The sequence below is a fragment of the Meriones unguiculatus genome, chromosome 14, assembly GCF_030254825.1.
Source record: "Meriones unguiculatus strain TT.TT164.6M chromosome 14, Bangor_MerUng_6.1, whole genome shotgun sequence".
Taxonomy (NCBI): Eukaryota; Metazoa; Chordata; class Mammalia; order Rodentia; family Muridae; genus Meriones; species Meriones unguiculatus.
The window spans coordinates 89344520-89372512 of NC_083361.1; the positions used below are offsets into that span (position 1 = coordinate 89344520).

General features: G+C 44.2%; 2 protein-coding genes across 4 annotated transcripts; one reads left to right on the forward strand and one right to left on the reverse strand.

The window, feature by feature from the left end:
• Nucleotides 1-96: 96 nt before the first annotated feature.
• Nucleotides 97-27893, reverse strand: Fhip1b (FHF complex subunit HOOK interacting protein 1B). Of its 3 annotated transcripts, none has more exons than XM_060367772.1 (12): nucleotides 27737-27893; nucleotides 17814-18136; nucleotides 17042-17680; nucleotides 16579-16737; nucleotides 16312-16398; nucleotides 15939-16106; nucleotides 13162-13245; nucleotides 12813-12972; nucleotides 11597-12388; nucleotides 9165-9343; nucleotides 8853-9015; nucleotides 97-6821 (listed from the first exon to the last, which is right to left on the reverse strand). In XM_060367772.1, the coding sequence occupies exons 2-12, from the start codon at nucleotides 17949-17951 to the stop codon at nucleotides 6463-6465; spliced, it is 2928 nt and encodes a 975-aa protein (XP_060223755.1). In that variant the 5' UTR covers nucleotides 17952-18136; nucleotides 27737-27893; the 3' UTR covers nucleotides 97-6462. The 3 variants fall into 3 exon arrangements, with proteins under 3 accessions (XP_060223755.1, XP_060223754.1, XP_060223756.1); XM_060367771.1 differs by having other exon boundaries at nucleotides 12771-12972; XM_060367773.1 differs by lacking the exon at nucleotides 97-6821 and having other exon boundaries at nucleotides 8859-9015; nucleotides 9142-9343; nucleotides 12771-12972.
• C14H11orf42 (chromosome 14 C11orf42 homolog) lies at nucleotides 2755-6068 on the forward strand. Its single transcript, XM_060367774.1, has 3 exons — nucleotides 2755-2826; nucleotides 4785-5586; nucleotides 5845-6068. The coding sequence occupies exons 1-3, from the start codon at nucleotides 2755-2757 to the stop codon at nucleotides 5976-5978; spliced, it is 1008 nt and encodes a 335-aa protein (XP_060223757.1). The 3' UTR covers nucleotides 5979-6068.
• Nucleotides 27894-27993: the final 100 nt, after the last annotated feature.

A 27993-nucleotide genomic window follows, 5' to 3' on the forward strand; every position in this document is an offset into this window, starting at 1 on the left:
ACTCTGACGTATCACAAGATAGCCTTATCCTTCTCTTAAGAGATTTCCCTTTGATCGATCTATTCTGAGAAAATAACTGAGATATGAACAAACATGTATGGCAGTAGGATATTTATTACATTATTATAAAGAAATATAAAGGAATTCTGGGCGATGATCCCATGTCACACATACATACACACACACCATTTTCCCCTCTGATACATGGAAAGGGAAATCATGTGCAACCAATGTACATGAGCAATGAGTGTTACCATACCACCATGGGGAAGATAAGGCACCTTCAACTCTTAGCTGTGCACAGTTCTCCCAAGGTCGCTTGTTTCGAAGCTGTGTGCTCAGAATGTTTTCCTTCAAGCCAAAAATCTAACACATTTGTGTTTTGTTGATGTTTCATACATAACTACCACATGATATATTCAGAAAGCTTTACCAGCATATCCTCATTCTTATAACCTGAGAATTAACTATATGCCCACAGCCCACCACCTGTACTTTCAAAATAAATAATCTCTGTAGAAACATTTTTTTCCATAACTTTGGCCCAAATCCTAACCCCAACAATCATGATCCTATTTATAGCCTTTATTTTAAATGTTCATATATTTAACTGAAAAAAAGATGATATGTTTGAAGCCGAAGGAATCCAACGATCTCTTCTGGCTCCAACTTGCACCAGGTACACACACATGATACACAGACATACATGTAGGCAAAACACCCATAAACATTGAAAACTACATCTCTAATACCAAAGATGGTATTGTGTGAGGAGCTTGCCAAATAGGCACAAAAAGAAGCAGCTTGGTTTCAGCTGTCTTAAGAAACCTGGGGTTTCTCACTTGGGACTGTTGTGGCTTCTCTTGTATCCTGCCCACTTCCTTCTCCTAAGCCACATGTATTTCTCTCATTTCACACTGAAGTGAGCAAGCAATACCAAAAGGAACTACTGTTCAGTAATAAGAGCTGGACCCCTAGACATGTTGTTAACCACTCGCTGTGTGTTGCTGGCTAATTAATTTTACTGAACTTTTTCTTCACTATAAAATGAAATAATTCCTGCTCCAGAAAAGAAGCTGGGCACAGTGGTGCACTCATAATCCCAGCATCCAGCCCAAAGGCTAAGGCAGGAGGATGGCTTTAAGTTCTGGCCAGCTTGTACCTACATAATGAGTTCAGAGCCATTCTTGATTACACAGTGAGACCCTGTCTCAAAAACAAACACAAAACAAAAACAAGATTTCTAAAAGGATCATCTAAGATAATACATTCAGTGTCGGATATAGACCCCTAGTACTGAAGGTTTCAAGCATCTCACATTAATTCCTCTCTTAGAAACAGGATCAAGCGTCTGTCAACCATTTGCTCAAAGACCTGGCACCTGTGCATTAGTACTATCTGAGAAGACGTACCTTCTCATGAGGCCAACTGCACCTCCTTTTGGAAAGGTTTCTTGAGAACAATTTCCCACCACAGCAGTACCCCTCTGTATGGCATCACACATACCACCTCAAGCTGGCTCAGACGACAGTTCAGGACAACATTTGCCTCTAGGTCAAGCTGAAACAGAACACTTAGACAAGAGACCCCAGAGGACCTCAAAAACAGTACAGACAAGGTATGAAGTAGGAAAATGATTACTAAAAAATTCTAAAGTTATTTCTTTTAAAGAGTCATTCTTCTCCAACAAAACACTGAGATCTCTGGACAAAGACACAAGGGAGAAGACGAGTAATAACTGGAGTGGGAAAGGAAACTACTTCACACAAATCAGCCTACGACAGGAATGGAGCATAAGAAAATCTTCATGTTTACCTGGGTAATTCTGGCTTCCTGAAAATTCCTGCCAGTTACTAAGGAAACATAATCCCATTTATATCTTACTCTCCATGTTACCATCACTCAGCCGAATACCCTCCTACACACACCTGCTTTTTACTGCATTTATAACCCAGTCATTAATAACTGGTTTCAATCAAGGAGCTTTTAAAAGTTAGGATTCCAGGTATACCCCAGATGAATTAAATCAGAATTTGTTAGGAGATAGGTATCAGCAATTTTTAAATCTCCCAGGTGATTTACAGGTTAAGAATTCCTGGGGTTTTATTGTTGTTGGCACCGTTGTTCTTGATCTATACTTCCATGTTCTTCGGGACCCCAATGAAACCTCAAAGAGAAGTAAACTACACCTAAACTAGACAGCAGTTACTCTAGTAAAGGAGTTAGAAGGAGAAGTGGTCCTACCCTGTTTCCTTAAAAAAAAAAAACTCAAACCCAGAACAACAGATAAGGAGAGACTGAGACAGAAAGAACGTGCTGCATTTCCCTCCCCCAAAGCACTGGAGTAACCGCTCCAGGCTGAGGCAGAAGACCGTGAGGCAGGACTGTAAAAGAAAAAAGAGTGAAAAAAGGAGTGAAGAAAGAGGGGAGCATCTCTACACTGTTCAAGGACAGGATAGGACAGGACAAGGCAGGGCAGGGCAGGAACAGAAGGAAAAATAAAAGGGCAAAGAGTAATAAAAAGAAAGAAACGGGAAAACGAAATTAAAAAACTGTAAATATTATGACTCACAGGCTGCAATGAGGCTAGCAAAGTTATGTGCTCTCTGTATCCAAGACTCTATCATCCAGCAGGACCTCTATGACCTCATGCTAAAGTAGGTCACAGACCAAGGTAGGTGGGCCTTAAGCCCTGGGCAACTTGGGGTCCCTGCAGCAGCCACTACCTTGCCCAACCCCCCCCCACTCCCTGCCATGCTGGTCAGTACCCCCCACCTGCTAACACTGGATGAAGCAGATGCCACTTGGGCCCTCATCAAGGATAAAGTAGGTAAAGTAAGGATGCTCTGGAGGAAGTGGCAAAGTGCGACCAGGCTGGGTCTTAAGTGGTTTTTGTCTAGGAAGAGTGGGAAATCGTAAGACAATAATAGCAATTGACATATAAAGCCACTTGAATGAGTGAGTGATGGGCGAGTGGACAGTAACGAACTTAAGATGAACACCAAAATCTGTAAGAGGAAAAAGGAAAAATGTGCTATTTCCACAATTAAACTATCACCTTAGAGCAGCATCCACGAGACTTAAAGCAACCTTAATGGCATTAATTCCCATGACTTGGGAAAATGCTCACCATATAAGCAAGGGAGGCAGAAATACAGAAGCAACAGATATTCTCAAAATTAAGAGTAATTGGTTTCAACGGTACTGAAGTCTGTACCTACACTAGATCTTCTAAAATTACAGTAAACATAAATGAAGTTTTCCACTATAGAAATGAGGAAAAAAAAAAAAAAAACCTCTCCTTACATTATCTCAGTGAATAACTTGAGGCAGAGATACACAGGGTAAGCTCAGCAACTTCAAGCAGAATGAGGCACCTTTGAATGCCCTGATTTCTTTCTTTCAATACTATAGGCCAGCACTTCAAAACATGCTTTGTTACAGAATAAGAGCAGAGCAGTTTTAGGGGTCATTGGGTGAATTCAGTGTAGGAGTACAGATATGTGGGATCTGGGGGATAAAATGTAGAACTTGGAACTTTTGTGTGGCCGTGCTCTCAAGCGTAACTGAGAGCCAGAAGGCTCAGCCAATGAAACTTGATGAAACTTTGAATGGGTCAAAACTGTAACAGCTAAGTTACAAACTACTAAAGAGGATCTTACCGTGTTCCCGGGTACTCTCTAGAACTGGTCACCAAGCACACATAACTTAAACAAAAACAAGAAATAAGGACAAACCTAAGAAACTAGACACCCTAAATGGATACTAGAATAATACAAAGATTAGGAACCTTTCTCTCTTTCTCTCTCTCAACACACACACACACACACAAACACACACACACGAAAAACTATCCTCATAGCTAGGGTAGAAAGCACATAAGAGGTAACTGACTGCTGTCGTCAAAGATTGGACATTATAAGCCTACATCTGGGTATCCATTTTTCACTAATAGTATCCATATAAACCATCACCTAGCCATGACCTTTCAAGAGTTCTTCTTTCCACATCCATGAAGAGAACTTGTTCTGTGACTTCCACTAGTTCCCATTATTTAGTTCAAGAACTAAAATCGTGTTTTGCTTGCAGTTATTGCAACAGTCTCAAGTTATTTCTCTTTCCTGCTGTAGGCCTAGTAAAAAATCAACTCTCTTCTTCCTCATCCCATCTTCCTACCCAGGGCCTACAAGTGGCTTCCCATTAGCCTCAGAATAAATCAGTTATTTATGAAAGGCATACACTGATGACTTCCCATATCCTAGCTTCCTGTGTGCCTTTCCTTTTCCTACCTTAAATGCAAGCAATGAAATTATGTGTCCCTAAATGTGCATGACTGGAAGGTTCAGGGGTTTTTCCCCTTCTGCCAGGAATGCCTACTGCCCAACCTGTTAATTCCTCCAAAGCTCAAGTATTGCCACCTAGGAAATTTCTTTGACCATCTTTCTATCAAAGACAAAGGCTGTTAAACCACTTGTCCTTGCCCACATCCTGCTATTATTACTTTACTTAACTAACTACTGTTCACATTTTTTGTCTCCTCAATTAGCCCAAGCTACATTAGGATAAAAAGTCTCTTTTTTGTGTGTATCCAAATATCTACCATAATTTGCCACAAAATAAGATATTCAGGTTTTACTACAGGAGGGAACTAGGAAATAAGTGTGGATCTGTGTATACTGTAGCAATGTACCTGAACAGTGAAGTGGTGGGAAGGCCAGGTTAGACAACACAATTTACCCTCTGACCTTAACTCAGCCCCTGACTTATAAACTGGCCACCTGCAGGTCATCGAGGAGCGTTTTGGGTCCAATGTAGTGGCAGTACCTTTCCTCTCGGATGCAGCCTGCTATGATCTACTGGGCGTGCTAGTGAAACAGTCCCGTCCAGCCCACACCCGCCTGGCTTTGCCAGGCCGGCAGGGCCGAAGGGCACTGAAATCAGTAGGGCTGCTACCAAATCTTCTAGAACAGGCAGGGTCTGAGGGTGTCTTTGCCCACTGCACTCGAGAATACTCACCAAATGGCCGAGCTGAGATAGCCTATGAAGAAATGCGAATGTTGGATGGTCAGCCCTGCCGGATCCGCCTACATATGGGAGGTCTGCGCAAGAAGGTTGCCTTCCTGCTGCTACCGCCAGGGCAGGTGAGCCTACAGCAGAACCTTCCCTGGCTCCGGAGCACCCACAGCATCTACGTCATCTACCAGGTCTTCTCCTGCACCTGGCTGCAGCTAGGGCTACTGCCTACAGCCCGTGAGCCCCAGCTGCTCCGGTTACAGCGGTCACTACCTATTGCTTTCTCCTGCCTCAAGTTTTCACTGCAGCCCAAGGGTGTGCTGGGACCACAGAAGTCTCTGACCAAAGATCCATTGCCCCAAGGAGCCAACTGGGTTAGACCTAGCCTTAGCATCATATCAACTCTGGCTCCCACATCAGTACCTGCTGATACCCCTGAAGTTGCTGATGATGTATCTCCACCTGTCACAGACCCACCTACACCACCTCCCCAAGAAGGGCCAGAAAGCAGACCCACCAGATTCTCCTATAAGGGTCGAAACCCCTTCCGGAGGGGCCCCTATATGCTTTCAGGTACTGCTAAAGGAAATGAAGACAAGGGATGGGAAAGGCCATTGGAGAGAGAGGGTACAGGGAATATAACGCAGGAATGGGTTCAGCAGCCCAGAATTTGTACAAGACCCTCATAGGGGACTGAGGGAGCCCAGGGAGGGTGAGGTGGAAGCATGGCCCTGGTAGAGGGAGGGGGAGGGTGGGTAACGGAGAATCAGAGGGAGGGACTAGGGAGGAAGACCAGGGCATGAGTCAAGCTGTGACTATCCCCAACCCTAGCAGAGAACTGGCTCTTCAGCCCCCGCAACCCCCCACCAGGAGCCCAGGGTGGGGGCCCCGGGGACCCCGACCGGCACTCCATGTCCCTGCCCCTGCTGCAGGGTCTGTCCTCGGAGTTCGACAGCGACGAATGAAGCTGAGACAAGAGATGCAGGGGGCAAGGCCCCTAAGATCTGGCATACAAATACTGGTCCCCAATAAACATCAGCTGCTGCACCCCCAAACTACCCTGGGCCTGTGTGCTTCTTCCTTCTAGGGTCCAGACAAACGAAGAGTCTTCATTTCCCTATAATCATCAATCCTCTAAGCTCCTATCAGTAAAGGGGGCTGTCCTGAAACCCTATCATCAGTGTTATCACCAAAGAGAAAATACCCCTGATGATTGACCCACCAGATACAACCTTCATAGGGCCACAGCCCTACAGATAATGTGTGGCAAAGAAGAATGAGCACAGAATAGAGAATTCCCTTTTATACATATTGCAACAAGTTCTCATAAAACATTCATTTGAAATAAATTAAAAAGTCCATTTGCCACTGCCTCCAAACATAAAAAGGAGCCCGTGTCCTAGATTTCAGCCTAGGACACAGAAGGCCCTGATTGTCCATGGAAGAAAATTAAGGATTGAGGGGCCCAAAGCCTGAGATGGGAGGAACAGATACCTCCTCTGAAGTATCCAACAAGAAAGGCGAGGTGACAGCATGGGCTTGGGAGATGGCAGCCAACTCCTTGAGAAACTCAGGGAAAATGACTGCACAGTAGACAGCATTCTTGACTCGCAGAGCCTCACCTTGGCGCTCAGAAGCCCCGCCCCGGGGGAGCAGAACTGGAGTTGAAGCCCCTGGAGAGGCCCCACCTAGTCCAAGTCCTGTTCCGTCTCGCCCAGGTTGAAGAACCTGTGCCGCCTGTCGGGCCCTGGTTGGACTGTGTGCATGCCGCAGGAGCAACTCCCCCAAGGATGGCCTCCGGCTCCTCACTGGGAATAAACAGGGTGTCAAGAAGGTGCTGGGGTCAGGGAACCTGCCCTAGTCTGCCGAGCAGATTCCTCAACCCCCTTAGGTTCTTGAACTTCTCCCCTGGGGTTCTGGAAGAAGGTCGAGAATTGAAGCCCATTTCTTGCCTCATCTCTAAAGATGACAAGATGAGAGCTGCTTTTTCTCATTCTCACACCAAAATTCTGCTTGCTCAGCTTTTCCCCTGTCTAGTCTCACAGCCAATATTTGAACTACTTTATCCCCAGCTACTACTTCTTCCATCTCCATGAGCCCTCGCCCTATGGAATTCATTTTAATCACTACTCTACCACCACCAAGATCGCTCTCCTCAGTCCATAACATGAGCTAACTTTGTGTTTCCTATCACCCTCTAGAGCAGTGCTTCTCAGTCTTCCGAATGCTCCAACCCTTTAACACAGCTCCTCATGTTGTGGTGACCCCTAAACATAAAATTATTTCATTGCTACTCCACACCTGTAATTTTGACACTGTTACAAATTATAATGTAAATATCTAATATGCAGAATATCTGATATGCAATCCCCAGAGGGATCACGTCCCACAGGTTGAGAACCTTTGCTCTACAACTACACACACACACACACACACACACACACACACACACAGTCAACTACTTCCACTTTGCTCTGCCTACCTATAGCTGACCCACATCCTCTTCTCCTTCAGTACCTGTATGTACAACTATAGTTCAGGAGTATTTCATTTCTTCACACTCCAGCGGCAATCAAGGATCAAGTTCCCTACACTCCTCCTTCATCACTCATCAGTCCCTACCCTATACCTACCAAGACTACCCTCCCCTTTGGGTATACCCAGACAACTTCATATTTGCTTAGATTCAACTGCACTATCTAGAATACTGTCCTCTAACTTTCTGGAACCTGTATCATGATAAATGTTTCTATTCACCACCTCTAATATTGGTTACAGATACAGCATATAGACTTATTAACCTTGAATTCAAAGTCCTTCATAACCAGGGTCTCACTCACCAACCTCTTCTCAAACTCCCTAAGCCCCACATGCTTCTGCATCAATACCTACCTTCATGACATCCAACAGGCACCTTATATCTATCTGTAGCTTCCTCTGGCTACAATCTGTCATTCCTACTTTTTTCATCCTTCTAACTTAGTTATCTCCACCTGGGAGAACCCTGAAGAACACCTCTGTGATTTTCCCTACACTGACTTGCTGTTCTACTATCCCTAACTCAACATCAATAATTTCTTCCCAAGGCTTCATCTCATGCACTGAACTATCAACTCAAGAACTTAAACTGTCACATTTAATGCTTCCTTATCTCACAACTTCTAGCAAATTCTGTCATGGTTAATGCTTCCTTGTCTCCTCAACACTGACCAAATTCTGCAAAACCATCCTTCCCATCTCTACCCTGTCATATACATCCTTTCTTTTCCACTATTCAAATTCAAACCTCCCTGGTCCTGACTGTTCCTCCTGTCAGGACCTTCTCTTAAATTCCTTCTCTTAGCTCCAATTCATCTGCAATTACTTACCACATCCAGATATTAAAACCTCTCCTGGTTTCTTAGAAGATCCCAACTTCTGCTCGGCCTAACTTCTACTCTAAGAACCTCCTACTTCAGCCAAATCATTCCTGCCTTATCACCAATTGTTCCACAGCCTTGTAAAACACTCTATTCCAACTAGTATCCAAGATGTCTCCTGAATAAAAAAACAGAATAGTCCTACGTCAACCTAATCTTTACTTATTATTCAAAGCCACATGCCACATTAAGTTCTCACAGTATCTCAACTCAAGAACTTCTTTCTCCTTCGTTGTCCTTAGGCCCTTATGCAGTTTTTGTTGATACTGTCAATTAGACTTTTTTAATAAAACTATTCTCTGACTTAAAGCCTAGCAACAAGACTAGCTTTTCAACAACTCTTCAGCTTCTGGATCTTAAATGACTCTGGCTAATGAGATGTCAAGGGAAAATAAAGGAGGGTGGTCAGTTTCTCCTCACCTAGGGAATCAGAGCGGCGGGGGGCAGGTCCTGCTGTAGGACCCTCAGCCCAGTCCAGCTTGCCACGGGCAATGAGGTACTTCTTGGCTTTGGATAGCAGAGCAGGAAAGTCCTCTTGGGAGGCCGCAAAGCTCTCGATCTTATTCTTCACAGAGCCCAGCACCTATGAAGCACAACTTCATGACCTTTCTGGTGGTTCCACATTTACATAGGTCCCACTGTGTCTGTTCCCAGCCCACCCAAGGTCACTTTAGCTGTGGGCCTGGCCCACCACTGAGCCTGGACGCACCCATGCATGCATGCATCGCACACCTGCAGCAGGGACTTGACACTGGGCTGGAAGACCATGTTGGTGTTGAGCAGGAAAGAGCGGAGCAGGGGCTGGGGGTGGCAGGCCAGCTGGGCCACCAGCCCCGTCAGCAGGAAGTTGACATAGACGGAGTTCTGCAGCATGTTCTCGAGCTTGGCAAAGAGCACAGCCAGGAAGGGGCCTGGGAGGGGTGGGCACAGGACACAAGGCCTGAGCACAGTGCACATTGCACGCACTCCTCCCCCAACAAGAGACCCACCAGAGAAAAGTTATATGGATCCGAGTGTGTCAAATGACCTGTGACCACTTTCTCTAGACAAAGTAATCCAGATGCCAGCATTATAAACACTATGACTGATGGATCAGACCTTGGGCTCTAGAGTCAAAGATCTAATCTCAGATTTCAGATGTGCCCTGTGACTAGATAAGCTGAAAGCTCACCAACATTTATTTTCCTATTTGTGGTAAAATAAATATACCTACCTCATAAAATAATTAAAAGGACCAATGAGATATCAACGTCAAATATCAAGTACAAGATCTGGTAAATTTTTCATTCAACTATAATCATAACCTATATTGTATTTCTCAGTTTTTAAGAAGCTTCACTCAAGAACACAACAGAATACACAGCCAAAACACAGAATCAGTTTCCATGTAAGACAGAGTTGCATGAAACTGGTCACAAAGAAGGTTAAAAAAGAGATGTAACAAAGAAAAAGAAACTATGAACTTCAAAGCAAGATTAAGGCTTTAGGGGAACAGAGAGGATACTGGCTCTGTCCTTCAGGAGCGGGGAATCAAGGTAAACTAGGAATCAAGGAAAAGAATAGCTTAGTTTGAGGCACAGAAAAGTGACTCAGGATGACAAGAAGGAATCAGCATTCTGTCCTGAGAAAAATACCTTAAGACATTCCACCACACTAGACCACTAAAGCCATCACAGTATTTCTGATGAAGGATTTTTGGAGAAAAGAGAATATTATATGAAACTATACTAACAACCATGATAGAAGAATGATGAACAAGAGGTGATGAATCCTGAAACAGATTTTGTACTACCATCTCTTTGAGGTGTCCATAACAAATAATCTTAGCTCTAAAGTAATACTAACTTAAGAGTAAACAAAATCTCTAACTTTATCCTTCTTTTCATTCCCTGGTAGTATCTTGTAAGGGATAATGCAAAGCACATAAATAACTTTACCAAAAAGAAATGGAAAAGAAGCATCAATTACTACTTCAAGACTGTGGTAAAACCACCTCCTAGAGGAAAGGAGTGGAGCAGAGGCTACATAAATAGGAAGATCGTTTTCTACAGTCTGCAAGAGAAGGAATATCGATCCAGACAGAAGCCCCAGTGCTAGAGCAAGACAGTCCCAAGCTTACCAAGAAACCTGACTGCTGACAACTAAGACAGGTGGTGCCTTAGTCGACTTACATCTCCCATGACCCAAAAATGATAATCCCAGTGAAAAGTTACCATTTGTTGAGTTTTCACAATGTGCCAATATTCTATTAAATGATTTTCATGCACCAATGATAGGCAAAATGCTAACTTAAGGGGTGCTTAATCCAAAGGCTAAGGCCTTAACCTTAGCCACTGCACTGATTCCCAAAGATTAATTTTGTTTTGTTTTGATTTGATGTTTTTTCCCATGCTGAGATGTACATTAGGGCCTGATAAGGCTTGTCTTGCTCAAAAACAAAGCAAAGAGCCAGCCCAAAACCTCAGGTTGGGTCTAGCTCCAAGAATAACCTAACAGGGCCTACCAGGCACACTCAGAATGATGCTTGTCACTTGTCCTCAAAGAGGACTATCACTCACCCCCAAATCCTTATTAATCATTACTCCTCAAAATAACTACATTGGACAACCAAGGTATAAGGTAAAGACAGTTGATGGGAAACTGAAATCAGGCCCTCCTTTGAAGAGACAGGAAGCTGCTGAGCAGGAGGAAAAACACCAAAAGAGCTGACTCCAGGGTCATCAGAGACCTGGCAGAAGACTCAAAACCCAATACACAGACTGGTGGGAATGGCACAAGACAGAGGTGCACATGTGTCTTTCATTCGGGACAATACAAACATCACCCATATGATTCAGATGTATTTTTTTCCCCAAGCACAAAGCATCCTATTTACAAACCCCAGGAAATGGCCAGACTAGGGGAAAAGGAGGAACATGCATATAAGGATACACAAGGCTCAGACATAAGTCAATATTCAAACCAGCAGAAGCATGGAAAGACATATCAACAAACATGAGGGCATGGCATGACACAGTATATATGAAGAAGGGACTCAAGCAAAACGGATGAGGTGTAGGCAAATACACAGAAATGACATAGCCAAAAAGTCTTAGAAATCAGCACAAACATGTCAAGAACATGCAAAAGTACACAGAGAAGGTGGTTTAGGTTAAACAACTTACCAGTGAAGGGCTGGCTTGGCAGCTGGTGGAGAGTCCGCAAAGGGCTGCTGAGGAAGGGGCCAGGGGGCTCAGGAGGGCAGGTGAAGCTCTCATAGGCCTCCTCCTCCTCTGGAGGTAGTGGAGGCTCTAAGGGAGGCTCGGAACTAGCTCCACCATTGCTCAATGCCACCTCCAGCTCCCGGAGCTCTTGCCCAAAGCTCTCTAGTCCTGCCATGCCCTCCGAGGTACCCTCTAACAATTCCCTGACTCTTTCCTGTGACACCAGCCGTGGCACCAGGCGAACCTTCTTGGCTCCCTCTGGCCATGGCCCTGGTACCCCATTGAGCTGGGGCGGGGGTAGGTGGCCAGGGGTATCCCCTACACCCACAGCTAGGCCCCGACTTCCTGGGTTTTCCTCCTCCCCTTCCCCCGCAGTGTCCCTATCTTCCTCAGGCAGTAGGCTGCGTTTCTTAGTCCGGGAGCCAAGAGGGCTCGGCTCAGGCGGGGGCCGCTCGCCGTCATACGGGGCGGACCAGGTTCGGCAGGCTCGGACACAGCGGTCTACACCGCGGCGTGCCTCACGCAGATACTCCAGGTAATTGTCTTCCAGCTCACCAGGCTCCTCTGCAGGGCTGGGCCTTCGGCCAGGGCTGGAGCTTGGGGACACAGTGAGCCCTGGTGAGCGAGGAGCTGGACCTGGGGACTCAGAGCCACCTAGGCTCTGCTGCCGAAGAAACAGAGCCAGACGAGATGGTGTGGAGGGACGAGGCACTGTTACCACTGAAGAAGAATCAACACTTGGGCTTCCAGGACCTTTAGAGGGGAAAATAAATATAACCAAAATCAAGATGACAGATCATGGAGAAACAAGTGATCTAGAGACTAAAAGAGACTACAGTGAGGAGGTAGAGATGATAGCTGACTTTTCAATCTATAGACTAATTTATCCTAATTCATCACTCCCTCACCACCTCCATCACTGAAAATAATGCAAACAGAAGACACAACTGAAATAAAGAAGAGGAGGACTATTTCTTCCCAGAAGTTTACCCTAATTTCTCTGGGAAGGCTAAAGATTCTCTCTGCAAGACCACCCATCAATCTCCCTAGAGAAAGTATTTCACTCATTGTCACCTTCCTCCCCTCACCCAAGCCCTGATTTTCTCTCTAGGCTCCCCCAGAACTCAGGCCATACCCATGATGTCTTCCCTTCTCCCTGACTCTCGGCTAGGCCCACCTCGTGCCCATGAGGCATGCTCTGAACGAGGTGGGCTGGGGGCATGATGCCGACAGCAGCGTGGAATTAGGGAGAGAAACTTGTCAGCTGCTCGTCCATAAAGATCCACATCACGCACAGCTGGCTTCTGGCTCAGCATCACATGGTTACATGGGACAAGGTACCTAGGACATAGCAAAAAGAGGACATAGGGTGATCAGGAAAGAAAGCACCTAGAAGAACAGGCCAAGCGAACTAAATTGTTAAACCAGGTTCCAAGAGGCACTCATAAGCAACCCCAATATAGCCCATCATCCCAACAAAATACTAGGCCCTAAGGGTCAACCATCCCTCAGCCCTGCCCCCACAGGTACCTGAGAACCAGCTGCAGCAGAACATCCTCACAGCTGAGGTTCAGAAGGGTCCTGAAGAGACTCAGAGAGACCATGCAGAGCTGAGGGGGGAGGTGAGGGAGGGGGTCACCATAAGAGCCCTCTACCCTCCAAACTATTCACCAATGAAAACTCCATTCCCCCCAGCCCCAGGCCCAACCAGCCACTTCTAGAATAAATAGCCTAGGAGCCAAAGTCTAGCACATAATCAGTATGTAAGTATTAACTAGATAAACACATAATCTTTGCGCACAAGACTTCACAGATAGAAAATAATGTGTCAGATCCACTGGAATTCCATAGAGCACATACATAACTGAAGACTATCTGCCAACACTGATTCCATCCGTGCTCTAATGAGACTCCAAGAAAACCGAAACTAGGGAAGATTATAAAAATAATGATTCACAGGGAACTACAGCTATGACAGCCAAAAGAGACTATAGCCACGCAGTTTTGAATGACTACCAATAAGGAATCAGAGGAAACCTGGAAGAGTCCCAATTGGGAAGTAGGTGGAATCATGAGTATGGAGTCTGAGTCACCTCTCCACCCCAGTGTATCTCAGGATGTGGGATAAAGAGCTCGGGGCAACTGATAGGAAAAGGAAAAAGAAAGTGGGTAGGTCAAGAGCAGAAAAACCTTTTGTTTTAGAAACGGAAGAAGCCTTATTAACTTCTAGCTAGACAAAAATAACAGACGTGCAACACGCTAACCCTCACTGCTCTGAATTCCTACAGCACAACAGACATCTCATATCAGACATCTTGGTCTTGTATAGTCTTAGCATTGCTTACTAAATGCCTATTAAAGAATTAAGCACATCAATAGTAGGAAACAGTTCACACTTGGGGCAACATGGATACCCTAAATGGCCACTTTAACTAGCAATAAGAACTCAGATTCACTCAACAATAGTCAGGTGAGTGGGCAAAGTAGTTCTTCAGAGACCTGATGCCAGAACCTATAAACATTTTACTTTAAAGTCCTGAAGAGACTTTACAGCTGTGATTAATATTATGGGCCTGTGGGGGTTACGGTATAGGCATACCTCAGTGATAAGAATTTATTTAGTATTCATGAAGCTCTGATTATGATATACAGCATCATGGTCTGGAATACACTGGGAGACTGTCTTAAAGAAAAAGAAAGAAAACTTGGGAATGTAGCTTAGTGGCAGATTGCTTGCCTAGCACATATAAGGCCCTGGGTTTGGCTCCCAGCACTATTTATAAGAACAATTTGTAAAGAAAAAAAATTTGAAAAGGGAGCTCAAAACATAGCAGGGATGTGTCCCATCATTGCTGGCTCTGAAGATTAAAAAAAGGCAATCAGGCTGGAGACGGTCCTTAACAAACATGTTTTAAGTCACTAGTTTGTGGTAATTTGTTTTGACAGCAAATAGAAACTAACACAGAGAGTCAGGTCCACAGACAAGACGGCCACAGTGGTTCACTAAAAGGCACAAAAGCCAGGCCAATCAACCACCTTAAAAGGACCAAAAGGTGGAAATAAAAACATCTAACATGCTTAACATGAGTATCCTACAATCAGAAGAGTATCCTACAATCCTGCAAGAACCAGAAACCAGAAAGGGGCAACCCAAGAACATTAAAAGCTCTGAAAAACCCTTGGAGACTAATAGAAGCAAGTGCTAAAGACTAAAAACGATGATTAAAAAAAAAAAAAAAAAAACAATAAAATAATAATATTATTATGAAAGAATGGCAGATTAACACAAAGAAGATGAGGGAATGAACCCCAAAAAGGGAATTAACTGACAGGGCAACTCATGAGGTCAGATAAACCTAAAACCATGGCATGTCCTACCTTCAAAATAAGGATGTTTTGCACCTTTATAAAATTAAGTGTTTGATAACAGAAAGATATCCACTTCTCCTTCTCTCCTCTCCACAATGCATGATTAGGATCTTCTCAGCCCTCACCCCTCTCACTCCTCCTCCGTCTTACTCAGCCCATCTCTAATTACAATGATCTTTCATTCCTAAAATACATTATCCTCATTCCCTATTACACGCCCTTCCATGTTGCTCCCTCTGCCTAAACTGTTTTCACTTAATATCCAAAATCTCCATTATCTTGCGCATAACGTCACCTCCTCTGAGATGTCTTCTCCAGCCAATCCATTCTTTTCTAAAAATAGTTTTTTTGTACAAACAGCAACTTCAGTCTTCAACTATTTTTAGTAACTTAATTTGCTACGTATATTCTTCATAAAATAAGCTCTTATGTACCAGCAACAGTAACTACCAATGACCCGACAGAATGTCACTATTATACAAATGTGCAGGCAGAGGGAATTTGAGTGGCAGGCAGGTGGACTTGTGTGCCCTGACTATAGACAGTTCAAATGCAGCCAATCCAAAGAGGAGAGACAGCAAGCCTACAAGAAACAGCTAGATCATTTATTAGCCAAACATAAAACCCAAAACACTCTTACAGCACCACAGCAACTGAGAGAGTGATAAACAGCTTAAGAGAACTATGGAGCAATGCTACATTTACAAGCACTGCACCATGGCAAAGCCTAGAGCCCTGGGGGATAACTGTGCTACAGATGCACACAGTAAACTCTTTACTCAAAATGGCTAAAAGTTTAATGCTACAAAGTGCCACCTTGAAGTGACTGCCAGAGTCAAACTCTAGAGAAAAGCAGGAAGACCCTTTGACAACAGAGACCAGAGAAAGATGGCTTACCCAGGCAGTAAGCCAGGACAGAGTTTAAGAGCCATACCCGGGAGTTGCTGCCGATGCGGGCAACGAGGGTGTCAAGGATGGTGTGGGCGTCATGGCGATGCAGCAGCAGGAATCGCAGGAAGGTGCGGAGCAAGGCAGGCTCTGAGATGCTCCGCAGGAAAAGTTCCAGATAGGCGGTACTAGCAATCATCTCCTCCACAGAGGTCTGCATGAAGGGGAGGGAAAGTCTGGAGACTTAGGGTTTCCTTGCTCATACAATGATTCATGTTCCCTGAGTTCTAGGGAACAGGAAATATCAGAAAGGGAAAAGGGGAGAGGAACACTAAGCACGACCTCCCACATTAGTCCTTTCACTGGTCAACCACCCTCTAGTCCGGGTCTTCCTATACCTAGCCACCTATCTTCCTTACTTTGTGCAGGGCAGGACCCATGACAGGCACCAGGAAACCATTATGAATATAATCAACCAGCTGCTTCTGCACCAAGGGGTGAGCTACCTAGGTAGAACAAGAGAGGAGAGATTATCAAGGGTCCACTGCCTGGAAGAGAGCAGAACACTATAATAAAGATAGGTTTCATAACCACAAGTTCAATAGGAGAACTCCAGGAAATGGACCCTCTTAACCCCACTTCCCAGAAGCACCAAGTGTCACAATCCTTAGAAATCCTATCCCTACCTGTATGACTGCATTGCAGAACTCCAGAGAACTCATGAAGAGTGCAAGGGCTGGCACTCCGATCCAGTCTTCCCTTCGCAAGCAGTGCCAATCATCCCCTGGAACCTCAATCTTTCGGGGCAGTGAGGAGTACAGGGCACTCAGCCCTGTGGCCAGCACCTAAGAAGAGTTACCAAAGGCTCAGATAATAAAATGAGAGAGCTTTGGGGGTTAACTAATCATAGATTTGATGGGAATACGGGTAAAAAATACACGTCAGATTGCCATGTACTGGGACTTGACCCGCAACAGCTGCCCTATCTAGTTATGCCCATGTTTCACCACCATTCCAATACCAAGGAGCTGCTTTCAAATCCGAAATGAAAGGCTTTCCCCAGTACTAGCCTATCCACATGTCCTGGATAAGAAGACGCTCTCCGATGTTCACATGCCACACCCTACCCCCATCCCAGGGTTTGCTAACCGGGCAGAAGTAAGAGTGGTCTGCGATGTAGCGGCCCACAGTGGGGCTCCCATCTGACAAAGCCATGAGCAGAAGTAGAGCATCACGAGCCTGCTGGCCCAAGGTGCCTTCTCGATGGACAAAAGGGACAAGGCGGGAAAACAGGAGAAGACGTGGAGCAGCTCCAGGCTCAGGAGGTGGCTGCAAGAAGAACTCAAGCAATGAAGGCTCCCGAGCAACACACACACATAGCTGGCTGAGAAGTAGCACCAGGCCTTCATCCAGTGCTGGGCTACTAGGCACAGGGCGCCCACAGGCGTCCAGCAGGGCAAGTAGAGCCTCACGAACTGGCCCGTGCCTCAACAGAGGCTGGCGAGCTTCACTCACTAGCATCTCAAATAGTTTCAGCTGCTCAGCCCGACGCTCCTCAACCCCATCCCCAAGTTCATCCCATTGCAGCTGCCAGGTCAACACTCTGCTCAACAGATCCTCACGAAGAGCAAACTCTAACAGGGGCCCAGGGCCTGAGGGAGCCGAAGGGACTGCCCGATCCTCTGCCAGCAAAGTTAGCATTTGGTACGTGTGGTTTCTCACAGCACTGAGATCATCTGCACCTCCAGCAGCTGCCCGAGGGCCTTGCCGCTCCAAGATTCGAACCACCTAAGGTGAAGGACAGAAAATAGGAAGAATCTATGATAAGGTTACTGAATGGGGTGATAAGAATACAGAACTCAGAAGCTTAGAGCTACTGGGGAAAGTAACAGTCTAGGTACTTTGTCATGAAGTCTCCTACCTGGGACCAATGATTTTTGAAGACCATGAGGCATGTCTCAGGGTCAGCCATGACAGGAGTCTGCAGACTGGCCCCTTGAGGTACACGGTGCCCAGGGACCCGGGAGGCCAGCCTGCTCAACCAGTTCATCTTCTCCATGAGGCAGGCTGGACAGGGCCAGCAGACAGAGGACTACACTGAGAATGTACCAGCTGGAGGCTTTCTCCACTTCTGTGTCCAATTTGCTTCATCCGGTCTGTAGGCTCCAGTAGCTGGCCATGGAGCCACAGATCCAAACTGGAGTAGCAAGCCCAGAGTTCAACCCCCAGTCCAGAGTTGCAAATCTAATTCAAGAAGAGACAAAAAGGATAACAGAAGTTTACATCTCTCAACTTTCCTAAAAGTATAACTCAGAATCACTCTAATGAAAATTATACAAATTACAGAACTCCATACAGCCACTACATGAAGCTTACATGCCCAAAATACAATGTATAATTTCTACCACCAAACCTATAGCTTTTTCACCATTTTCTTAGTAAATGTCACCAACATTCAGCTACATGCTTAGATCAAAAGCCTGGGCATGGTCCTAGTTTATCCTTTACCTTCCATTATCTAATTCATCAGCAAATCTTGTCATTCCAGGGGAATATGAGTTCAAAACCAGCTACATAGTTAAAGACTGTCTTAAAAAGAAAATAACAGGGATGAAAAAAAAGTACAGAAATAAAGTTGTCTGTTATAATAGCTTCTAAATAGCTTTCCTTGAGACAGGTGCTCGATATACTAAACAGGCTAGCTTTGGCCTCACAATGTAACCCAGCTGGTCTCAAATTCATCTTGCTTCACTGCCTCACCGTTGCCAGTGCTGTGATTAGAAATGCATGCCACCATGCCTGACTTACAGTTCCATCCTCACCATCATGGGAGTTTATTCTCCATTCAGCAACCATATTACTTTTAAACCTAGATTTTACTACATCTCTTCCCAATGGCTTCCTAATCACACTAGGAAGTCCTAATTCTTACCTTATTCTATAAAGGCCTATACAATGCAATCTCTATAAGCTCTGTCAAGTCTCCTCACTGATACTTTAGTCACATAGGGCTTAAGTAGTTTCTATTCCCTGTGCCTATAATGTTCTTCAGCCATTCCCCTTGCTCAGAGTTCTAGTTAAATGTCATCTCAGACCATCCCTCCCTACTTCACAATTTCATCTAAATAGCTCATCTTCCTATGTTCACTTTCTAGTTCTTAATCCTTCTTAATAGTTCCTATTATCTAAAAATCTATCTTATCTAGCTAGCTCTCTTCTCCACAAAGAAATTAGCTCTTTGAGGGCGAGACCTACCTACCTTATTTCCTTTTGTGCCCTTAGTGGCTAGAATAGTATCTATTTGTTGAATGCCTGCTAACTCCCTGCTCAATGGATGAATAAAGGAGACAGGTACCAAACTAGCTACAGGCCCAGGCCATAACCCACAGTTCCTTCTCCATTATACCTAACACCTCCTCATCAGTGTTGTCTCTAAACAGCAGAAACTCTTTGCAGGGATTATGTGGTCCAGCCATGTTTCTGCTGTCTCTGACATGAACTCACTTGCCTGCTCTTTGATCACATCCTCCTGGTGATGCAGCCTTGCCAGGCCACAAGGGGAGAGGATACAAGCAGTCCTGGTGAGACTTGATAAGCTAGGGTCAGATGGCAGGGGAGGAAGACTCCCCCTTTCTATGGTCTAGGGGAAGGGGATTGGGAGGAAGAGGGAGAGAAGGTGGGATGGGACAAAGAAAGAGGAAGGGTGGGGTAGGGGGAGGAGATGAGGGAGAGGGCTACAATCAGAATATAAAATATACAAATTGTAAAAAATAAAAAGAAATAAAAATAAAAAAGTAATGGAATAAACTAAGGTAATAAAAACAGGAGGAAAAAGCTAAATCTTAGATTCACCTCTATCTAAACATGTCCTGTGCATTAAGTATTCATATCTATGTATTTGCAAATTATTTATACTATGTCTCTTCTCTTTCTGTAGGTAGTCATATCATTCCTTCTTTGAAAACTCAGTGCCTACACAGTATTCAAAAAGGTCAGTAAAACACTGGCTCAATATAATTAATAACAGCATGTTATTAATGCATATATGCATGTGTATATATGCAACACTTACTACATACATACCAAGCTCTGCTCAAAGCACTACTTATTAACATTTTCATTTTACAAATGAGAAAATCAAAGCCCAGAGAGGCTAGACAAACTGCCTCAAATTAGCCAGCTGGTATATAGCTGGTCTAGGATACAACTGAAGATAGTTTGCCTCTGGATTTAAATCAAAAGGTGAAAACAAAGAGACCTGAAACATACAGAGGAAAGCAAGAAAGGGGATTAATACAACTAACCAGGAAACTTGGGAACACCATTGACTTATAACACACAGGGGAATTGTGCTTCTCAAAAGGTGATGAGATCAGGTACAGTACACATCCGAAATGCCAGCAATCAAACAAAAGCAGGAAGACTACCAGTTCAAGACCAGCCTGAGCTACACAGCAGATCCCCAATTAGCCCAGACTAAAATAGCAAGAAACTACCTCAGAGGGCAAAGAATAAGATGGAAGAGGACTTAAAGAAGAAACAGAAAGACAAGTTTTAAGCAGGTTAAATTTTGAGATAAAGAATACTTGTAATATCCAGAAAACGGACTAGGAATGTAGCCCCACTGGTAAAGTACTTGTCTAACATGCACAAAGCCCTGTGTTCAATCTCCAGCACCACAGAAACCAAAAATGATAGTGTAAATCAATAATCCTAGACTTGAGAGGTGGAGAAATACAGAGAAGAAGTCCTAGATCACCTTCAACTACAAAATGAATTTAAAGCCAACCCTGGCCTATGAGGCTGGCAAAAAAAAAAAAAAAAAAAGGGATGAAAAATAGCATACTTAGGTTCAAAAGTGATATTAAACTAGAGCCATAAATTCAGGAATTGACAGTCTATAAACAGTCAATGAAGTCGTGAATGTTATTATGAAAGACACTAAAGGCAAAAATCCTAAAAAGCACCAAAATTTAAAAAAGCAAAGTGTGGTGGTTTGAATAAAAATGGCCCCCATAGGTTCATAGGGAATGGCACTATAAGGTGTGTCCTTGTTGAAGGAAGGATGTCACTGGGAGTGGGCTTTAAGATTCCCAATGCTCAAGCCAAGCCCAGTGTTTTTCTCTCTTCTTGCTGCCTGCAGATCCAGATGTAGATCTCTCAGCTCCTTATCTGCCTGTGTACCACTGATGATGGATAATGAACTAAACCCCTGAACCTGTAAGCCAGCCCCAATTAAATGTGTTCCTTTATAAGAATTGCCGTGGTTATGGCATCTCTTCACAGCAACAAAAACCTTAATTAAGAGAAAAGAGAATTCATTAACAAGGATTTAATGAGATGTAACAGTGCATGCCTATAATCCCAACACTTGAGAAGATGAGGCAGGAAGACTGCCAGTTTGAGGCCAGCTTGAGTTATCTAACAAGATAATCTCAAAAAATGAAGAGATGTCTCAGAGGGTAAGAGCACTGGCTGTTCTTTCACAGTCCTGAGTTCAATTCCGAGCAACCACATGGTGGCTCACAACCATTTCTAATGAGATCTCATGTCCTCTTCTGGCATACAGGCATACACGCAGGCAGAATAATGTAAAAATAATAATAAATAAATAAATCTTTAAAAAAAAGAAAGAGAAACAAGACAAAAATGTTAGGCATGGCAGTGTATGCCTTTAATCCCAGCACTAATGAGACAGAGGTCTATGAATTCAAAGACAGCTGGAACTATCTACATGGAGAGCTCCAGACCAGCCAGGGATGCATACTGAGACTGCCCTGCCCCCGAAACCCCAGCAACACACACACACTAACGACAGTGAAGGCAGTCAGAAATTAAAGGAGAAATCCAAGAAATAATCATCTAGAAACCAAGGCATAGATGTTTCAAGAAACTGGAGCTTGACCATAATCTCACAGAAAGAGTAAGTAGTATGAAGATGGAAGACTGTCTACTGGTTTTATTGGGTTTTTTATATAAATTTAGAAAAACAATTAAAGAATGACTGAGAGTCAACAAAGTATAAAATATACTTTAACAAAAATTCAGGACAAAAATAGGGCCGTCAAGAGTTCATAAGGTTCTGTACTGAATGCTGGCCTAGGCCTGCACTCCCAGCACCTGGGAGGCTGAAGCAGGGAAATCACAGTGAGTTCCAGGACAGCCTATGTACAGAATAAGAGGCTGTGTCAAAAGGGGGGAAGGGATCTTTGTTTGGGTTTTAGGTGGAAAGCCACAAGGATGTTTGTCAAGTGAGAAAGTAAGTCTGGAGAAAAGAAGTTGATATAAATAAGTTAAACATAACAGACAAAAATAAGGAATAAGATATCTGAGAAAAAAAGGGCATTACCACCTTTTTGAGAGGGAAGTAAAACAGTGGTACAGGATGAGTGCCACCTCAAATAAATACAGCAAAGACAGGGGGAAGCCTCTACCAACCTCACCCCCCCATATCACCCTGCCCCCTCCCTCAGGAGAGTAACAGTAAGGGAGAAAGCAGAAATGAGAAAGTAGAAAAGCCACAGAATAGATGCTCACTCTTTCATACACAGCATCCTATAAAACAACTAACAACTGCACACATTAGTGGCTATGCACCAAAAGGATGCACTGCAAAAAGCACTAACCCAATGTCCCAAGGATTTGAGGTCCCAAGTAGGCACAGGCTGAGAAATGCAAAGCCCACAGTTACATGATATTAGCCTTACTACTATTAGCCTTTTGATACTATACTAGCCTCTACTGGTTTCTTTAATCACCGCCTATACCTTTGTAAATATAGTCCCATTATTAATTAAATTCCTGTGAAACCCAGCCTGAGCCATCTGCCACCTGCCACCTGCCAAGGAGCTTGACTGATACAAGAATATCACTGTTTACAGAGTACTCTCTACAACATATCTCATCTGAACACTGAAAACAAATAGAAACCTTATGCTTGGAAAAGATTAACACAAATAGTAGGTAAGGCCTGACTGAGCTCTCAAACTGCTCAAACCAAAGTCTAAACATCAGTGCACCATTTTTTAGCTATGTGATCGTAAATAAATCACAAATAGGAGCCTGTTTCCTTGTCAGAAACGTCCTTACAAAGTAACTATTCTGTTTAAGAGTTAAATGAGATAACAGCACCCTGAGCATAAAGCAAACACTCTGTAAATTGTTTCTTTGCTCTTTTCCTTTCTGATCCTGTTTGACCAGGGTACTCACATCTCTGAGATAAGAGATCTAACCTGCTCTAATGTGTGTCCCTCACACTCAAGCCTCAGACAGCTCAGCAAAAGAAGCCCTTAATAAGTCCAAAACAAAACCCCCTCCAGGTATTGGAAGACCAACAAACTCCTCCTATCTTCCTATATATATCTGGGGTAACAACTCTTGTTCCCCTGCTTAACAACCACAAAGCAACTACAGATGTAAGACTGACCTCCAGGCCTTTTTTCACTATCCCCTGTGGGCCCTGGCCTGGAATCAGTATCTCAGAAGTCAAAACTAAACACTTAATGTAGGTCCTGTTCACATGCTGAAACATAAAAATAAAAAAATAAAAGTAAGAGGCCATTCTTTGGTATTAATGTCACCTACTTCAACTCCTGGCAAAGTTCAAAACAAGGCAAACAGTGCAGAACTGTCATATAGTTATGATGCCCTTTGTCCCACAACAAAGGCCAAAGAGAAGGATGAATTCCTCCCTCTTCCCTGATTTATCTGCAGGCACAACCACAAAGTAACAGAAGCAGTTGATTTCTCCAATCTACACAAGGCCAGGATCAGCCACTTACCTTAGGGTCCAAAACACAATACAGCTTTACAGACCCACACTGCAAAAACTGTCAATCAATCTCAAAACAGCAGAGACAGGAAGTGGCTCAGCTTCAGCCTCTAAGAACCTTTGCCCTGGGAGAGGCAAAGAGAAAGGAGCAGGAAGCAGGAAGGGATACATACATACATACACACACATACACACACACTCATATGTGTATATATATATATGGAGATATATTATACAATAATATTTAATATATTTATATTTAATATGGTTAATATTAATTGTATTTAATATTATATTTATTAATGTTATTTAATATTATATTTAACATAGTTACATATATAGATTTATATCCCTTTATATATATATATATGTATATATACAACTTTAACAGGCAAGGAGCACCCAAATGACCTTCCAAAATCAGACCTCTTCCTAAGCAAGACTAATTATTGGCATAAGGCTATTGCCCATAACACTGAAGGGGGGCCAGGACTCCTGGCCGAGACTCCTAACAGCCTACGTATCTGGAGCTAAAGTGACACATACCCTCCCTGCTTTTCCATGTCTCAGACAAAAGAACTATCAGGATACATCCCACCTTGGCCTCTTACAGGCATCTCTTCATCTGAGTGAATCCTCATAAGGCTCAAAGTGAACTTCTGGAACACAGTGACTGCCTTTACAACAGTGAACTCCTCAATGTCACACATGGTTATCTCTACCCCTGTTGTTTGAGTGTTACAAAGAGGATGTCAAAGACTGGGTGAAACTGATCCTAAAGGGTAAGAGAAGTTCACTGGACAGAGAAGAAAAGAAGTTCCTACAAGAGGAAGCAGCCTTTACAAAGATTTCAAGGCTAAAAAAGTAGCATGTTTGTTGGAGAACTGTGAGCAATTTATTCAAGCTAGAACACAGAGGAGGAGTGGCAGCAAAGGAGGCATAAAGAGGTGAGCTGAGGCCATATTAAGAAATTTGGATGTTGTCCTACAGGATACAAAGAGCCAAAGTTTTAAGCAGTGTAGTTCCATGATTTGTATTTTTAGAAAGATCATTCTAGGAATGGGCAAGAAAAGATCAACTTTTAAAGCAATAGACTTAAAAAAAAAATTGATGAGTGCTTAGGAGTTGAGCTAAGGTTGGTGATGATGTGGCAATGGAGACAACAGAGGGGAAGTATGTTGCCATCTTAATGACTGACTAAATTTAGAAGGTGAAGGAGCAGAAAGAATAGAAGACAACACCAAAGTCATTCTCTGGATTGATACAAGCCACATGAGTACAAAAACAGGTCTTCAGGACAAAATGGCTAGGTTCTGTTTCAGGCATTTAATTCATAGACCCCTGCAGAGATACATGCCCAACTACACATATAAATTTACAACACAAGGAGAGATTGAGAGAGATATAGAGAAATAATATCACTGTGTTTTTTTATATATTTTCATTCTCCCTCTAAACTAAAACTGTCTTTTTCTCTCATAACCAGAATGAGAACTCTATACAACTTCTTTCTACTGTTATCTCATGGGACTGTATCCCAAACAAGAATTTGTTGAATGAACAAATGAATGAATTTGTTTCCCGGCCCTTAGTAACAGTACCTGACACATGAAGAATATAGAATAGATGATTACACACCACCACAAAAAATATTTCTATCACTACAGCATCCTCAATCACATTTCACCCTCTCAGGCCTACCATTTCTCCATATAGCAGAACTCAAAATCCATTTTAATTAATGTGTTACTGTGGCAACAAGAGTTTAGACAGCAAACAAAAAGCTTTCCAGATTCTGTGCCTTCTCTGGTACAACCGAGAACTCAGACAAATGCTAAGGCTGCCGTAGCATGCTGGCCACAGTAGTGAACACCTCCTACCCGTACTTAGAAGGCGGGTTTCTAGGAGCTTCCAGCCAGCCACGGCTACACAGCGAGATCTGTTAGAGAGACAAAAACAAATTCTCTAACACATGATTAATATCATTATATGTGTCAGATACTATACACACCTAGTCCATGTCGCTGACACAGCATTAAACAAAGCCCTCAACCCTATGACATTCTCAGTGCCCTTAATCTCTTTTGCAAGTAGGACAATTACAAAATCATCAAGAAATACTTCTTAACAGTGTGAGCTCACCTTTCCTGTCTATCACAAATCTTCCTTCAAGTAACTAGCACTGTGAAGAGGCCAAATTTTGAGTCAGTTTGTCGCCATATTCCTGTGTGACCTCTAGCTTCTGAGTCTGGTTCTTCATCTCTAAAATCCCTTCCTTTGCCTTCATAGAGGTGGTCACTTTTTTTCATGACATCCTTTAAACTTACCATCTACTTTACCACTACTTATCTCCTCTGTGAAAGAACAAAGAGCACCTTAACACCAAAGGAGTAAAAACAATAGTCTTGGAATAAGTTAAATGACAACCCGCCCCTCCTTTCCTTCCCCTGCCCCCCATTTTTGACAGTATTATGGATCAAAGTTGAGCCCTTGAACATGGCAGTGTATTCTTCCACGGAGCTACATCCCCCGCCACCCCAGGTTGTAACTTTTCTCTTTAGCTCTGTCTTCCTATCTTATATGGATGAACTCTACCATGGATCAGATCCATGGCTCCGTGTTTAGGGACCACTACTAAACCTGTTATGCTTGTAAGTCTTACAAAGTTCTGCTTCTCTGGGCAGGCAGCCAAGGTTTTATCATCGTGAAGAAGGCCTCTTTGGTCTTCAGATGGAAGAAAATATATCACACGATAAAATAACTAGCTCTGAAGCTGAGATTCTGAAACAGAATGTGGACTGAGGCTGCTCCAACTCTCAAAGGATGTTCTGCAGAGGAAAGGTCTAAACATTGGTTAAGGAGCCTCAAAATGCCTCCCCTACACAGCAGACCGTCAGTGGAGACGATCCAGTGATGGGAATATGGCCATACCACTGATGGAGACTAACTTTCCATAATTCATGTCTGTGTAGGTTAATAAAAAGATAGTTATAAAATGAACTTAATTACAGAGTTGGGGGGAGGGAGATTGGTGAACTGTAAAAGAATATAGAAAACTCTTCAAGGTGGTAAAAGTGTCTGGCATCTTGCTTTCACAAATGTACACCTATGTCAAAACACAAATTTAAAGCATGAGCAGTTGACTGTGCAAAAATTTATCTCCACCAAGCCATGTTTTGTGTTTTCTTTTCCAACTCCCAAGGAGACTAAACCTAAATACAGTACTGCATTGTGACAAGCCATGTGACTTCCATGAAAGTGGAATTAGCGTCCAAAATACAGATGACAACCGTAGGTAAGGAGGAATGGAGTAAGGGTGTCCAGAAGCAGGCAGAGAGAAAATACAAATAGTTCTATCTCTCTACCTCTCCAAAAACACTTCATGAGGTTCTCATGTTAAAGTCTGCCTTACAAAGGCATATCCTGAGGAAACTGTGGTTGTTATTACCTCAAACATTTCCATTATCATAGTTAAGACTGCTCGTGACGCTGTTTTAAGTGTGGTGTGTTTTGTTTTCTTTTTTCTCTCTCTCTCTCTAACATACACATTTGCGCAGGCTGGCCAAGTGCACACTTGGACCTATGCTGTCCTTACTTGCTCTAAACTATTTCTTTCCCTGGATAGGACAGGACATCCAAGGTGGCCCCAAAACCACCATCATTTCTTATCCAGGTCTCAGAACCCTCGGTCTCTTTCCTCCTTTGCCCTGTCTTCAATTCCTTCCAGGCACAGCCAGCCCCCGCGGGTTCCCGCCTTGGCCTTTGACGCTCCCCAACCTGGCACAGGCCTTACCCCTCAACTCCTGTCCCAGGACGTCCCTCACCTTTCCAAGCTCGAGGGACCCACACCCTTTGCAAACGGTGTCCGTGAGTTCCTTCAAGCTGGCCCTTCAGAAAGCATCCCAGAACCTCCTCCGGCCGGCCTCTTCCTGGCCCACAGCACCCAGGCTGTCCCCCAGGGCCCCCACCTAAGACGCTCGCAGCCCCTCACCACCTGCCATCCCCTCGCCGCCGCGTCCCCTCGCGCCAGCAAGTCCCAAACCCGGTGCCGTCACCCCGAGCCCGCTCGGCACCTTGCGCTCCTGCGCGCGCCGCGACCCACGCGTCGCTCTCCCTTGCAGCACGCAGCCCTGCCCGGGCCTGTCGGCGGCCGGGCTAGGTGAGTTCAGGCCGCCGCCATCGCTCCTCAGGCGCACCAGCCGCGCCCCGCCCCGCGCCACACGCAGCCCGCACCCCGCGCGCCTCACGCAACCGCCCAGCGACGCACGGCTGGGCCGCGGCGTGCCAGCTCATTGGCCCGCCCGGGCCCCAGCCTGAGCGTCAACGCTCG

What these genes read in the sequence shown, in the direction of transcription:
- C14H11orf42 (XM_060367774.1), top strand. Translation starts at nt 2,755, where the DNA reads ATGCTGGTCAGTACCCCCCACCTGCTAACACTGGATGAAGCAGATGCC. An exon ending in GGGCCCTCATCAAGGATAAA is followed by an intron (nt 2,827 to 4,784) that starts GTAGGTAAAGTA and finishes GGCCACCTGCAG; the next exon opens with GTCATCGAGGAGCGTTTTGG. An exon ending in GGGCCCCTATATGCTTTCAG is followed by an intron (nt 5,587 to 5,844) that starts GTACTGCTAAAG and finishes CCCCAACCCTAG; the next exon opens with CAGAGAACTGGCTCTTCAGC.
- Fhip1b (XM_060367771.1), bottom strand. Translation starts at nt 17,951, where the DNA reads ATGGAGAAGATGAACTGGTTGAGCAGGCTGGCCTCCCGGGTCCCTGGG. An exon ending in TGGGTCCTGCCCTGCACAAA is followed by an intron (nt 16,107 to 16,311) that starts GTAAGGAAGATA and finishes CCCTTCATGCAG; the next exon opens with ACCTCTGTGGAGGAGATGAT. An exon ending in GCCAAGCCAGCCCTTCACTG is followed by an intron (nt 9,344 to 11,596) that starts GTAAGTTGTTTA and finishes CACCCCTCCCAG; the next exon opens with GCCCCTTCCTGGCTGTGCTC.